This window comes from Artemia franciscana, chromosome 3, assembly GCF_032884065.1.
Source record: "Artemia franciscana chromosome 3, ASM3288406v1, whole genome shotgun sequence".
In the NCBI taxonomy this organism is placed as follows: Eukaryota; Metazoa; Arthropoda; class Branchiopoda; order Anostraca; family Artemiidae; genus Artemia; species Artemia franciscana.
Window position 1 is genome coordinate 51,289,617 of NC_088865.1, and position 16,585 is coordinate 51,306,201.

A 16,585-nucleotide genomic window follows, 5' to 3' on the forward strand; every position below is an offset into this window, starting at 1 on the left:
TAATAATTTTTTTATAACTATTCAAATTATTTAATTATTATTGTTTATTTTAATTACCCTTATTATCTTATTTATTTTGTTAATAATTTATTATTTATTTTCATTCATTAACTGTGCCCTCTACTTTATTTTGACAAAAGCACAATTTTAATCATTAGAAAACGACTATGACGGTTAGATTATTTATTTGAAATTTCAACCCCTAAAAATGTCTAGGCCTGGGGCAAGTACCCCTCTGTCCTCCTATAAAACCGCCTCTGCTTCTAGTTTAGTTTTTGCATAGTGACAAAGTTAACACATTTTAATGACATTAAGCAGGTACGTGAATTTGTTAGTCATTTCCATATCGTTATTAGCCTGAAAATAGTCCAAATATTCTGGTTATTACCTCCGCTCAACCATCCGAGGCGCAAATAGACAAAAATATAAACATGATAAAATAAGCAAAATACATATATTTTCTACTTTTTTTTTAATTGTCATTACGTATTTTTTCTTCTGTTAAAACTCAGGCTCTTCAATCGGAGGTCTAGGTACCAGCGTTAATTTCTAGTTTTCATTGGCTGAAACTTATCCTCGTTTATTTGTTCTATCGCTTTTTATACGATATGTTCAGCCATTATGGCTTTATAACTTATTTACGTTGAGGGAGGGAGTCAAATATGGGCCAAAGGCGCTAACGTAGATCCATACTGTCAAAATTCTCAGTAAGGCCCCCTATGTGCGCAGTAAAGAAAACGTAATCCGAAAATGATCGGAAGCATTCGACAACCCAGCCTGAAACTTTAACAGGCTGGACATGAACAGGAAGCTATAGGCTAAATTTTATTTTATACATTACAATGGAATTATTTAAGTTATTTCTAAGGTTAGTATCTACGCATTACTTCGTTGATTGTCGGATATATAATACACACTCAAGAAGTGAAGTTTGGTTAATGCTAGTGAAATAAAAACAAAATATGTTGAAAATATAATAGTTTAGAAACAAACTTGGGCTATAAATTTGACCATTGGGGAGGGGGGTTATGACATAGCATATATTAAATACTTAACCTAAACTAACCAAAGTACCAACTAAATACTTAAATAAAATATAGCTTCAATTTATTTTCCAACCAAGCCAAAGCTAATGGTCTGGTACAAAGAAGTTGCTTGACCAGTTTCTTGTCTCATGTTCGCATCATTCGCGATCGAAATTCTCGAGTGTATATTATATAACCGACAAGCACAATTGCTTCCATGGCGGAATTGGTCTCTTCCAACGCACTGCTTCATCGACTAAAAATGCGAAGCACTGCAACAACAAACAAGAGCTAAGAGCTCATATGGCACTTGTGACGAGGTCGGAAGAGCCGAGAGCTCATATGGTACGAGGTCGGAAGAGCCAAGAGCTCATTTGGACGAGGTCGGAAGAGCCGAGAGCTCATATGGTACGAGGTCGGAAGAGCCAAGAGCCAAGAGCTCATTTGGCACTGTTAAACTTTATAGCACAAGATCCTTCTAAATATCAAATTTCATTAAGATCTGGTCACCCTTTCGTAAGTTACAAATACCTCAATTTTCAAAATTACCTCCCCCCTCCCAATTCCACCAAAGAGAGCAGATCCGGTCCAGTTATGTCAGTCACGTATCTTAGACAGGTTTCTATTCTTCCCATCCAGTTTCATCCTGATCTCACCGCTTTAAGTATTTTCTAAGATTTCCGGTCCCCCCAACTGCCCCCCCCCAATTACGTTTGATCCGGTTGAGATTTAAAATAAGATATCAGAGTTACGAGGTCCTTCTAAATATGAAGTTTCATGAAGATCCGATCACTCCTTCGTAAGTTAAAAATACGTTATTTTTCTTATTTTTCAGAATTACCCCCCCCCCCCCGCAATTGAGCGGATCCGTTCCAATTATGTAAATTACGTATGCAAGACTTTTGCTTATTTTTCCAACCAAGTTTCATCCCAATCCCTCCAATCTAAGCGTTTCCCATCATTTTAGGTCTCCCCACCCCAAACTTCCCCCAATGTCACCAGATCCGGTCAGGATTTAAAATAAGAGCTTTGAGCCACGATATCCTTCTAAAAATCAAATTTCATGGAGATCCAATCACCCGTTCGTAAGTTAAAAATACCTCATTTTTTCTAATTTTTCAGAATTAACCCCCCCCCCCCCCAACTACCCAAAAGAGAGCGGATCCGTTCCGTTTATGTCAATCATCTATCTAGGACTTGTGTTTATTTTTCCCACCATGTTTCATCCCGATCCCTCCACTCTAAGTGTTTTCCAAGTTTTAGGTTCCCCCTCCCAACTCCCCGCCCCCATCACAAGATCTGGTCGGGATTTAAAATAAGAGCTCTAAGACACGATATCCTTCTAAACATCAAATTTCATTGAGATCCGATCACCCGTTCGCAAGTTGAAAATACCTCATTTTTCTAATTTTTAAGACTTACTCCCCCCCCCCCAACTACCCCAAAGAGAACAAATAAGTTCCGATTATGTCAATCATGTATCTAGGACTTGCGCTTATTTTTCCCATCAAGTTTCATCCCGATCCCTCTACTCTAAGTGTTTTCCAAGATTTTAGGTTTCCCCCCTCCAACTCCCCCCAATGTCATCAGACCCAGTCGGGATTTAAAATAAGAGCTCTGAGACACAATATCATTCCAAACATCAAATTTCATTAAGATCCAATCACCCGCTCATAAGTTAAAAATACTTCATTTTTTCTATTTTTCCGAATTAACCGGCCCCTACTCCCCCCCCCCAGATGGTCAAATCGAAAAAACGACTATTTCTAATTTAATCTGGTCCGGTCCCTGATACGCTTGCCAAATTTCATCGTCCTAGCTTACCTGGAAGTGCCTAAAGTAGCAAAACCGGGACTTTAGGTTTTCCCCCTCCGACTCCCCCCAATGTCATCAGATCCGGTCGGGATTTAAAATAAGAGCTCTAAGACACAATATCATTCCAAACATGAAATTTCATTAAGATCCAAATACCCGCTGATAAGTTAAAAATACTTCATTTTTTCTATTTTTTGCGAATTAACCGGCCCACCACTCCCCCCCCAGATGGTCAATTCGGGAAAACGACTATTTCTAATTTAATTTGGTCCGGTCCCTGACACGCTTGCCAAATTTTATCGTCCTAGCTTACCTGGAAGTGCCTAAAGTAGCAAAACCGGGACAGACCGACAGACCGACAGACAGACAGACAGACCGACAGAATTGGCGACTGCTATATGTCACTTGGTTAATACCAAGTGCCATAAAAAGGCAAAATGTACCTGTTCATTCGTTCCTTAATGATATCTTCCTGTGACCTTGGCGGACCATTTTGACCCATGAAAATTTGCTGCTCTCTAACTACCGCGGCAGCAGCCAATACCCCAAGATCTGCTCGGTAACCACCATAAGGCAGAAACTGCCCGGACATCATAGAACTTGGATACATTGGCATATGATGTGAAGTTAACCCTTCGGCTATTCGATGACCTAACAAAGAAGAAGTTACAGCGAAAAATCTTATTAGAAAATACATTGGGCTTAGTCAATCCTCTCAATATATGCAATCTCACGTATTACCAGGGCCGTATACAGGGTTTTTGGTCGGGGAAGGGGGTTTACTATTTTTTCGAGAGGATTACAAAAAATTACAAAACAGAAATTTATTTACATCTATTTTTGTTACTTTTATACGAGTTGGACACATTAAGCAGAAAGCAGTCTTGGACCCAGTTTCACCCCAAGACTCAATGTTCAGCTAGATAGAAAACTTCAAATCTTTACTTGATGTAGGAACCATAACTCAAACGAAAATAGAGATGAACCCCATGAACTATTCTGATAGGTTAGTGAGGGTCCCGCTTCTTCTAACCAACCACAATCACCCTTGTGATAAAGGAATTCGCCCATAACTAAGGGTATAAAGCTTGTTCGCCCTGTAAAATGCAAAATGAATTTAGATTAATTGGTAGCAGGCCTTAAATGTAGTATGTGAAAGATTTTTCTGGAATTAAACTCATTATAAGCCTAATTTAGAATATTTGCCCAAAATTTAGCGCTACATTTCGACAATGACAAAAATAAACTTCATTTTGTCTTAATTGTAGGTGATTTCTTTAAACCTACTTTTTTCATTAAAATTCATTTGAACTGTACGATTTTAAAAGTACTGTTTTCAATTTAATTCTTGCTAGCACGATTTTTGAAAGGGGTTATGAGGTAGCGAGGCCAATTTAATTCACTTCTAGTTATCTTGATCAATTGGAAATGAATCGACAAAGTTACTTTCAGTGGTAAAAATTGTGCATCAACTCAATTAGTTAATGTCTGTTATGTATTTTCGAAGGCCAATCACATTATTTCTTTTATGTGCGTAAGGAAATGCATCTTCTAGAGAGACAAATAGTACCGTCCTTTTAAATCCTGATCAGAGGCGCTAACACCCACCACACTCTAGAACTGAAGTTAGGTTAATCCTAATGAAATATACCTAAGTATGATGAAAATAAAATACATAGGCAACAAAATTATGGAAATTACAACAGAAAATTATAAAAATTAGGCCCTCCAGAACGCATTATATTAAAGGGTTTCTAACCTAACCGAAATAACAATTAAAATACTTAATTAAAATATCCCTACAATGTAGTGTCTATAGGCCTACACTCTCTCATGCTAGGCCTAACCTGGAAGAAACTACAGAAAGGTACTGGTTCTATCAGACGAAGAACTTGAGTTTGGTGGACATGAGAGACGAGTAAGGTACCAAAAAAAATTCCAAGAGGTACTTTACAAACCCTGTCCCCAGAGGCGTCGTTTTTTTGCTTTTTTGCAGGGGGGGGCAGTTGTCCTCCAAATAACGTGGAGAAAATTATTATTCCTAATTGGTCCCCCCGATTCTGATTAGTACCCATGAGTGAAACATCGAGTTAGTAAAATGAAAGGAAAGTTGTTTTGTCACGAGATTTTCTACTAATAGTTTCGCCGTGAAATATGTAACCTTGTACATGAGTAAGCCTTATATGGTAGCGTTAACTATAAAGGCAAAATTGGATCTCTGTTTTATGTTTTAATCAAAATGTCCACAACATTGTTAAACCAGGTAATGAGCAATTTCAAGGATAAACTAGAAATTATTGACAGTGGCTATTGGATTTTGACTTTAAAGTCAACTAGTTGCACTTAAATCTCTAGATATGTGTTGGTCCAAACATCAATATCCAAGGAGTTCTCATCCAAAAGTACAAAATCAATTCAGTGGTTGGCTGGTACACGTTACAGCAAAACAACCAGCTACAGAAGATAATCTCTTAAACCATATTGTCCTGCCATAATCGCGCTTGTTTTTTTTTTTTTTGGGGGGGGGTTGCTTTTTCCTTGATCATATTATTTTGTTCGTGCTGAAGAAGAGTGGCGGTTGTACTTTCTAATATTCACTTTCTGTGTTTCCTTCAGTACTATCTTTCGGCCTTTTGATCATTTCCTCTATTTTTGATCTTTTTCTTTCTTTATGGAACCAGCTACAGAGTCCACAACTCTGGTTCTAGAGTCTGGAATTCTGCGTCTAGGACGTCGAACTAACCAGGACGCTTCTTTCTTCACAGTATTTACTATCTACACCACAGAGAGGTGATTACTTGTATGTCTGCCTCGACCTTGATGCCTAAGCAAGAGTATGGTCAGGTCAAGTATATTACTTTATGTTTATGGAATATTGCAGAATTTGCATTTAAACACTGACAGACACGCCATAGCGTTAAGGTGCTACAAACTTTGTCATTTTATACCAGATTGACGAACACTCTTGCTCGCCCCAATTCTCTGTAAAGTTTCTTTTAAGGTCAAAACCCAAAAATAAACCAAATATATTTTATTTTTTTTTTTGCCCCGTCCCAGCCTGACGTCGGAAAACCTCGTTTTACATTAAGTCGAATTCACATGCATGCTAAACTAGTCAATGTCTAGCTTAGAATAATCGTCACATCTACCAATCACAATTTACTTCCTCTTATATAAGCAGCATTGATTGTTCCAAATTGATATTAAGAAAAGCAGAAGTGTGTACAGGACTGGTTATTTTAAAATGGTTATTTTGTAATAAATTACAGAGAAGGGGGTTCCACGCATCATACCTCAGGAAATACCCCATCTGCCTAACCTAATATTTTATTGTAGACAGAGGATAGTGATTCGAACACCTCCGTTTATAAACAGTAGCATGGTCGGAAGTGGAATTAGTTGCAACAGAATATTTAGAATTTTCGAAACAATAGTTCATTGCCGTGAGAACGTGGCGGAAGAAATGCGCATTGCAATTTGTATTACGCATTTCACAACCACCTGTGTATTTTGTTCCGATAAGTACAGAATGGTATAACACACTTATAATAATGGAAAGCATGATATGTCGTTACAGACACTTGCATGATGCACAACAGTCCTAAATATGAAAAAGGCAAAATAAATAGGGAGTATATCTATTGGATAGATTAAATATTAACAGGTTATATATCTTTATATATATATATATATATATATATATATATATATGCGGTTTTTCGGTACGCATTTATACCTGTTAATAGTGAGATTGATATTTTGAGCTAGAACCAACACATCAACTGTTTAATACGGGAAGTCAAAAACAGACATATTTCAGCACCAAAATAACCTTAATAAATCAAGTATTTAAGTCTTTTAAAAAGGATTATGAAGAGCATTTAAAAATTCTTGCAAGAAAAAATGGGGATTCAAAAATTGACAGATTTTGCAATTGTCTGGATTTCAATGTTACGAAACATAATATCCGCTTCTTCTGTTTCTTGTATGGGTATTAACAAAAGAAAATGATAAATACGACAACGCCCTTCCTTAGGCTATGCATATACCATCGAACTGCAGCTCTAGTTTCGTCTGATCCATTAGATATTATAATTAGTTGGCACTCAATCCACTGCTACATTTTTAGTTTCTTTAATGGTCCCTCCCCTTCCCGTAAAAACAATAGCTAAGAGCTCATATGGCACTTGTGACGAGATCAGTAGAGCCAAGAGCTCATGTGGCATTAGCTCTAGCAATATTCTAAGAATCAATAGATTGATTTAAAAGGAAAATCAGAGGCTTAATGCCGGTCGGGATTTAAAATGAGAGCTCTGAGACACAAGGTCCTTCTAAATATCAAAATTCATTAAGATCCGATCAGCCACTCGCAAGTTAAAAATACTTCATTTTTCTAACTTTCAACCCTTCCACCCCCCCCCCCAGATGGTCGAATTGGGGAAAACAACTTTATCAAGTCAATTTGTGCAGGTCCCTGACATGCCTACCAATTTTCATCGTCCTAGCACGTCCAGAAGCACCAAACTCGCCAAAGAACTGGACCCCCTAACTCCCCCAAAGAGAGCGGATCTAGCCCGGTTACGTCAATCACGTATCTACGACATTTGTTTATTCTACCCACCAAGTTTCATCCCGATCTCTCCACTCTAAGCGTTTTCCAATATTTCTGGTTCCCCCATCCAACTCCCCCCAATGTCACCAGATCTGGTCGGGGTTTAAAATAAGAGCTCTGAGACATGAGTTCCTTCTAAATATCAAATTTCATTAAGATCCGATCACTTCTTCGTAAGTTAAAAATACCTCATTTTTTCTAATTTTTCAGAATTAACCCTCCCCCAATGAGAGCGGATCCATTCCAGTTATGTCAATCACGTATTTAGGATTTGTGCTTATTTTTCCCACCAAGTTTCATCCCGATCCCTCCACTCCAAGCCTTTTACAAGATTTCCGCTCCCTCCAACTCCCCCAAATGACACAGGATCCGGTCGGGATTTAAAATAAGAGATCTGAGTTATGAGGTCCTTCTAAATATTCATTAAGATCCAATCACTCCTTCGTAAGTTAAAATACCTCATTTTTTCTAATTTTTCAGAATTAACTCTCCCCCAAAGAGAGCGGATCCGTTCCGGTTATGACAATCACGTATCTAGGACTTTTGCTTAGGTTTTCTACCAAGTTTCATCCCGATCCCTCCACTCTAAGCGTTTTCCAAGATTTCAGGTTTCCCCTTCAACTCCCTCCAATGTCGCCGGATCCAGTCGGGATTTAAAATAAGAGCTCTGAGACATGATATCCTTTTAAATATCAAATTTCATTAAGATCCAATCACCCGTTCTTAAGTTAAAATATCTCATTTTTCTAATTTTTCCGAATTAACCGTCCCCCCACTCCACCCCAGTCAAATCGGGGAAACGATTATTTCTAATTTAATCTGGTCTGGTCCCTGATGCGCCTGCCAAATTTCATCGTCCTAGCATATCTGGAAGTGCCTAAACTAGCAAAACCGGGACAGAGAGACCAACAGACCGACCGACAGAATTTGCGATTGCTATATGTCACTTGATTAATACCAAGTGCCATAAAAATTAATTTAGTCGCCACTTGGCTTTCTGGACCTCATTATCTTATCAAATACTGATTACACACGCTGATTCATTTTTTAAGTTCTATTTTGCACTTGATTAAAGTATTCAACTTAAAAACCATGGGTTGATCCAAAGAATTCTGTTTACGGTGTGTTTAGCATCAATCTAGGTTGCAAGATTTATTCTGTAGAATTAATCATAGCTTATTTCAAGGGAGCGTGGGTTTCAGCATGAGGTAAAAAACAGAAATATAATTTGGGTATGCATTGCTAATTAATAAAATACTTATTCTTATAGTAGTAAAACCCAAGACGGAGTAGACAATACACTAATATCTGAAAATCTGTACTTAATTTTTGTACTCTTATAACACAATGGTTTATGTTACACAGTCCCCTCACAGGGGATGATTTAAGAATCTAAAATTGGGTGGCAATTGCACAAAGCCTAAATTTATTAGACTACGATTCAGAAAGCAAAATCCTTTAAAAAATATCGTCTTGGGGCCCAAGAAAACCGCTGAAAGGAGATAGAGAGGGAACCAATTACCAAACACGACTTTCCGATACAAAGAGTTATAAGCTGTGTTGGGAGCTGCACTACATTTCAGACCATAAAATTAGCCTCGTGTGAGTACAACCTCATTTAACCCATCCCCGTGCCCTTTAAGCTTCAACAGAGTTTCACCGGAGTCTATTTGACTTAACCACACTGCTTTGACCATGAAATTCAAGTGTGTTTGGGCCGTGGGGATGAAAAAATTTGATGATCTAAAATAAATCAGACAGAAGGATAAACAGCTGTTTATAGAGGGGGAATAGTTTTGCATTGAAGTAGCATAAAAAACACTAAAATAAAAATCAACAAATGAATTAAAACCATTTCAATACAATCAACTTTTATCATCTCTGACAAAACGGGTTGAAGTATATTTTCTAGGTATAATGTTGATCTAAAAGTGGGCTGGGGTAAACGCTTCTATCGAATACACCGCAATGTCCCTACGAAAGTAGGGACATTAAAGTAGCATAAAAAACACTAAAATAAAAATCAACAAATGAATTAAAACCATTTCAGTACAATCAACTTTTATCATCTCTGACAAAACGGGTTGAAGTATATTTTCTAGGTATAATGTTGATCAAAAGTGGGCTGGGATAAACGGTTCTATCGAATGCACTGCGATGCCCCTACGAAAAGAATTTCATGGTGTAACAAAGTGAAAAACTATGTACACCATAAAGTTTATTTTCATACCACCTAAAAGAAAAGGTTTGGCTTAAAGGGAATTACCTGCCAAAATTGAAACGGCCTAAGGGTAATACCCAAAAAGTAAAAGTCATTCAACGCTATCCAGATGCAAACGATTGTAAGAAACAGATTGTAAATGCCTCGAAGCTCAATAATGGAAAACGCCCGTAAACAACCGTTATATACCTGCTAATAACAAAGGCTCCATTATTTCGACAAAAAGTTGACAAACCAGATATGAATGGAAAATTAATTTCTTAAATAAACATAATGTAATCAAGCAGAATTTGCATTGAAATAAAGTCAAAAGTAGTTCTTCGGCCAGGGGTGCTACTAGGCCCTCCCCAAAAACGTGAAACACTGAATAAAACCATACTTTTGCTCAGAACATATGGTACTTGTATGATACAACCCCTACCGCTCACGAAGTGAAGTCAGGTTAATCCTAATAAAATATACCTATGTATCATAAAAATATAATACTTCAGAAAGAAATTTGGGCTATATATTTTCACACCAGGGGGAGGGTAAAGTACAGCGGGTCTGAATGCAAGATGTATTAACTACAATTACTCTGATATTATGAAGTAAGAATTGTTTTCTAACTTCCAACTGTCCAAATACTTTACTAAATAATGTTCAAATAAGTGGTCCAAACTACATATTTCCCATCTATTCTGTCACCTGTAGAAGGTCCAACTGGCATTGTACTAACGATACTATTGTATATGCCTCAACTCGTTTGCATATAGACAATCCGCCTTTCCCATAGTTGACAACCTTCCCAAATAGACCTCATAGCTTCAGGCAGAAGCCCGGGGATTCTTTTCGAGGGGAGGCAGTACTACTCCCTTTTGCGCCCTATGCAAGATCTTGTTTAGCCCCCTGTCTCCTAATAAGTGTCTTGGGGGGGGGGCAACTGACCCCAGATACTAGCTTGACCCTCACTTAAATTTAGTTTCTTCAAAAATACTGTCAAACTAAGATAAGTCTGCATAATTGAAGCATTCACAAGAACCTTCAGTATGTCTGCCTTTATGGTACTATATGGCTCTTCTCTTTCAGTTTTCACTTGATTTGGGAAAATTGGCTCTAACTTACCCCTTTCCAGGATTGTGACGAAATTACACCGCTGTGTCAAAGCCCCTTCCCCAAAACTAGATAGAGCCTTACCGAAATGTGGTTTAATCTCGACTTTTACCAGGGAACATCCGAAATTCTTGTCTCTCCTTGGATTCAACTAGTTGTGAGAGTCAGCTCTTTCACTCTTGTGTAAGCTATGATGGTAAAAGTTAGGCTAGATTATGTTAATTTAGGTTACAAATATCGGAAATGGGTTAAAAACCTAACATAACTTAACCTGTCATCATCAAACATTGTATTAAATTAAAAAAATTGACAGGTAACGCTGACTAAATCCAAGGAGAAAAATAGTGTTTCAGACATTCACAAGTGAATGCCAACATTCACGAGCTTTGAATATTCACAGAAACAGAATATGTCCAAAGTTCCTGATCTTGTTGATTATTTTTGGGGTAATATATTGCCCAACACTGGCAAATCCAGGGAGTGGGGGACCCCGGCATCCCCCACCCCTAGTTTTTTTCTGGTGCCCTCTTTCACTGTTTTTTTCACTCTTTTTAACGCTAATTATTGACATATTTGTCACATTAGTTCCCCCAAGATTTTGCTCATTGGTACCCTTGTCACATTTCCCCTCACCCCAAGATTTTGCCCTAGATCACTTCAGAACACGCTAGGATTAGCCTGTGATAGATTGTTTACAGTTGGAACTACTCCTTCTAAAAAATACAATAGAATTCTGAAAACATCTTTTGAAAATGATAAATAGGCCTACTTATATAATTTCTAAAGGCGTTTTGATTCACCTTAGCCCCACCCCCCCCTCTAATGTACAAAAATATAGCACAAGCCAAATTATATACTTTCCAAGAATTTTTCTGTTTCTTGATGTTGCTCCTTTGCCGTTAAATCGTAATAAAATAATAAATAAATTCCGTCGTAAATAAAGAAAAGAGTGACGCATGGCAAAATGCATGGAAAATATATAATTTGAGGCATATATTTACACGTTCTAGATGTATGTGGGGGGGGCTGATTACCTTAATTTGCACTCCAGAACGAATTAGTTGCAAGAAGGATCAAGCTTTGATCAAGTGGGTAATGTTCTTATCTAGGAATATACCCTGTTTAGTAAATTTCTAGTAGAGCAGTTATGTTACTTCTCAAAAAATGACTTCATATATTTCCAAATATCAAGAAGGGGTGAATTTTACCTTAAATTGGAGCTTGGAGCAATATAAGGGTTTTTCCTTGTAGAAACTCCAGAGTTGATAACACATGACACATAGTAGAATACATACACCTGACTAGTGGTTTGATGTTGCTGATTCAAGTGCTTCCCAGTTATACTTCCATTCTTTTTTTGACCATTCATTGTCAAGATGGTTCTTAAAGCTGTCTGTGGTTTGGGCAGCAACGGTATCTGGCAGTAATTTGTTCCAGAGGTTGGCAACACGGTTGGTAAGAAAATGGGCGCGTTGCCGCTTTGAGGAGAAATGCCTGGATAACTTCAAGTTATGTCCCCTTGTACGAGAATCCTGAGACGCCAGAGGAAGAAGACCAGGAACTGCATTTGTATTAATAAGTTTATGAACCAGAATGGCATCACCCCGTCTTCTTCTATAAACCAGAGTTGGGAGTTTCAGCTTGCAGAGCCTTGTGGGGTAAGGGAGCTCATGCAGTCTACTCACCATCTTAGTAGCTCTTCTCTGGACATCTTCAAGAATTTTAGCATCTTTTTTGAAAAAGGGGGATGCAAGGACCATGCCTGTCTCAAGCCTCGGCCGAACAAGTCCTTTATACAAATTGCTTCGTTTTTCAATAGTTCAAATAAGTACATTTTCAATTAAAAAAAAATATATTTTTTTAAAATCTAGAAGGGGGAACAGGCCCCCAATAGACACCTCTTAGTTGTGGGCCTTCTTGATATAGGGAAGTAACTTCCCTATTGGGAAGTAACTGAGTTGGGTCTAGCCTATGTGAATAAAGTTTGAGGGATGATCCCTGGGCCTCAAACAGACCCTGGGAAGCTGTTATGTCTACCTTTTCTCTAGAGCTTATAAGAGTGAACGAATCAAATTTTTATGCTCTGCTTAGCCTAGGTGACTTAGGCTATGATTTTGGGCTAAGCCTAGTGTGCTTACCAGCAGGTAAAACATTTCCATGGCTAGTGGGGGGTTTTCCAACTTCCTTAGGCATTGCTCCTCCACGTGGATCAAAATTCCCAGTTTTATCATCCATAACTAACACAAAGTGTATCCAAAATAATTAAAAAGGTATCCGAAATTCATAACAAAAAATACATCTTATCAGCACGAAATCAAAACTCAGACTGATGATTGTAACGCATAAACACAAAGGAATGCTAAAAGATGGACGCGCTCCAAGCGGTTATTTTCTTATAATTTTTGTGAAAAATAATAGGCTACTTTTTTCATTTGCTTTGACTCAGTGGCAATCTATTTTAGTATTATTACAAATATAAAAACATTTCATTCATTCTGATAAAAAATACAGAAGGTCAATGGATTGTTTTTTTCTAAATTGGCATTTGGGCCTAAGTATTTGAATGATGCGCAAGTTAGAGGTTTTGGGGAGACAGTGATTGGGAATGGGGGCATAGGTGTATCCAGGGTTGACCAGGTACGAGTAGCAAGGGTTATTCTTATAATTGCACTTGAGCATTGGAGGGAGATTGATGAACATAAGGATTTCTTCCATCAAGTCATTTGCTTAAAAGTTATGTGCAAAAGATATTCTACTTTGGAAAAAGGATGGGTCAGATAGGCGATTGAGGGGAAATCTGGATATTTCAGAGCACAGGCCTAGATACCTATCCTTGCAAAACAGCGCATGTTCAAATTATGCCTTCGAATATGCAAACTTTTAAAGGACAATAAAATAGGTTGGTAAAACTAATTTGTGTCATTTGGGACATGTCGTAGCTATTTTTTTTTTTTTTTGGTACTTGTGTATTATTCAGAACAAACTCAATAAGTGAAGTTAGGTTCTTTCGTGAAACAAACTACGATGCAGGTACATTTTATGAGAAAATCCGGTCTCATATCCACAAAGACAAAACTCAATTTAGTTTGCTACGCATAGTGATAGAAGATAGTGTCTCAACATGGATTTTGAAATGAAGATTTGGGATTTGCCAAATACTGAAAAAGAGGCAATTATATTTTCCAGGATAAGGGGTTGTTGCCCACGACAAAACAGTGTGTCAATGGACACAACATGACTTTATACTGTTACGAGAAGGAACATTTAGGTTAGATTAACCTAATTAAAACGTAGGCTTACCTGCATTGTATTAGTTTCACGAAAGAACCTAACTTTACTTATTGAGTGTGTTCTGAGTAATACACAAGTAACGTTGTTTTCTTTGGAAAGAAGGACCAACCAGCTAGATTAAAAAACTGAATGTTTTCTGTCCATGTTTTGCTTGAATTTCGCTTTGGAGATTTTTATAAAGATACACTACCTACCCTTGCCCCTTCTAGTAACTCTCGTGCGCTAGAGGAGGTTCTAGCCCCCCACTCCTAGCCCATACCTGCGTATGGGGGGATCTGCCCTGAGTTTGCTATACCTGCGTATGGGGGGGGGGGTCTGCCCTGAGGTATACAAATATGTACATAGGCTAGGACTAGTTGTGCATCGTAAAGAAACTAGAGTTGGAATATAGAGTAAGAAAATATGTTTATTGTTATTACACCTCTACGTCTATAATATAATAGACTAATATAATATAATATATAATAATAATAATAATATATAATAATAATAATAATAATATAATAATAATAGATATAATATAATATAATAGACTAATATAAGTCTATAATATGCATAGGAGTTTTCAGCTGCTGATCGCGTTTTTTCCCGCTATATTGGACTGATTGGCCTAGAAAGCAGGTCAGTTTTAATTGTAACCAAAATTTAGCCTAATGTCATGTTTTATTGTGTCTTACCGAAAAAGAGGTTTGTCAAAAGAAAAGTAAACAGCCATATTGAAGCTTACAGACTAGCATGAATAAATTTCTATATTAACACAAACTTACAACGAACAGAAATTAAATACTCCGTGGTGACAAACCGTAAAGTAAGAAGCAACTAGACCCCATAGTAGCAATATTTCTAAAAAAAAAAGGAATTTTGATAAAAATTAAAACATCAAAGAATTGGACTTTTATGCTGATTCCAAATCTATAATATTTATTAATTTTAATAATACTCACCAAAAGCTAGGAGCCTGAAGCGTATTTCCTGATTTTTAAAAAAGGGGGAATACCCTCAAAAGTCAAGTGATCATAATAAAAATTACACCCTACTGTAAAGGTTTCAGCCTCCTAATTTAAAAAAGGGGAATTTTTGCTAGAAGAGAAGTCGTGGATGCGCGTTTTTCTTCAAGGGTGATCGTATCGAACCAAAGTTCTTAAACAATGGGGGGAAGACTTATTCGAACGGAAATCAAAAGTTCTAGTGTCCTATTTAAGTGACCAAAAAACTGGACGGTAACTCGTACCCCTTTTCCCCAAAGGCATCCAAATATCCAGTTGAAAGGTCCAATAGCATTGTCTATCAGGATGATATGACCCCAAGAGCCCCTTGGGAAAGGGCTGTAAGTTATATAATTTGCCCATCGCTTACCCATTTGTCATTAGGAAACTTATGGACATTTTTTGCGGAAAGCTCTTCCACGGGGAAAATTTTCCTTGAAGAGAAAATTTTTAAGGGATATTTTACGAAGGGGAGGAGGATTTCACAGAATGATTTGAAAAAGGACCAGAAATTAAATTGAAATATACAACTTTTTGACTGAAAGTAAGGAGTAACGTTAAAACATGAAACAAACAGAAATTATTCCGTACTTACCTGGGGCTGTCCCTCCAAAGGCTTTCGTTCCTTAAGGTAAAGTTTGACCTATTGTCACATTCTTTTAAGAAAGACTACTCAAAGACAAGGGATATGGAATTGAATATGGGACCTTCTATTATGCAAAACTACGGATGATAATCTTCAATGAATGTTCAGATTTTGCATAAAAGTTAAATTAATTTCCAGTTTTCAATCCTTAACCGGAAAAAAATTAAATATATTCACAAAAATTGCTAAAATTAACCAGTAATAAAATTAGAAAACAGTTAGAAAACAAGCATAAATTCAAATAAATTAAAGCCAAAACGAACAAAAATTACTATGAATGAATATATGAAGAATAAAATACATAGATAACGAAAAGAAGTCACGCAAACATTAAGACAAAAGATAATGTTATGAACGAATTACTACACACGTATGGTCCGTTTGACCATACGTTTTTTAAGTTAATTCTTTTATCCCACATTTAAATGTATTTAGATTATTGTCATGCATAAAAAATGTTGTGACCTATATTTTAATGTGAAACACATCGTCTAATTGCATTTCCTATATCTATATTTTCAACATGGTCAAATAAGAGCAAAAGTGCTACAGTGAACGTAGCTAAAATAACATTTTTGTGTTACACGTGACAACCCTGTTCAGAGACACGCTTGACCTCTTTCATCACTGTAGCTTTTCTTCCGCAGAAGCCAATTCATCTAGGACACGCACTGGCAATATTCTTTGAATTACTTATAGTACCCACTGCTGCATCAATCCCGACACGATTTTTTTCTGGTGGAACAGATGTACGACAGAATCGGATGGAGGTTCACAAAGAAACTCAGACTTTTGCGTCACTGCGACAAACTCTAGAAGAATTCAAATCAGGTTCTCAAACTCGTGATCCTTGGAATATAATATGGGCTGACACCTAACAGCCAAAATTAGCTTTTC

At 37.2% G+C, this 16,585-nt stretch overlaps 1 protein-coding gene across 2 annotated transcripts in view; it reads right to left on the reverse strand.

Moving 5' to 3' along the window:
- LOC136025387 (lysine-specific demethylase 3A-like) overlaps window positions 1-16,585 on the reverse strand; it is a 266,827-nt gene that overhangs the window by 136,808 nt on the left and 113,434 nt on the right. Inside the window, exons 1-2 of one of the 2 annotated variants that reach the window (XM_065701372.1) lie at window positions 12,904-13,083; window positions 3,284-3,491 (exon numbers count right to left, since the gene is read on the reverse strand). The exons of the other annotated variant lie outside the window; for it this stretch is intronic. Of the exons in view, the coding sequence (XP_065557444.1) occupies window positions 3,284-3,491; window positions 12,904-13,000 (305 nt within the window). The 5' untranslated portion in view covers window positions 13,001-13,083. Of the gene's footprint in view, window positions 1-3,283; window positions 3,492-12,903; window positions 13,084-16,585 lie in introns of those variants that run through there. 2 annotated transcript variants of the gene reach the window in all.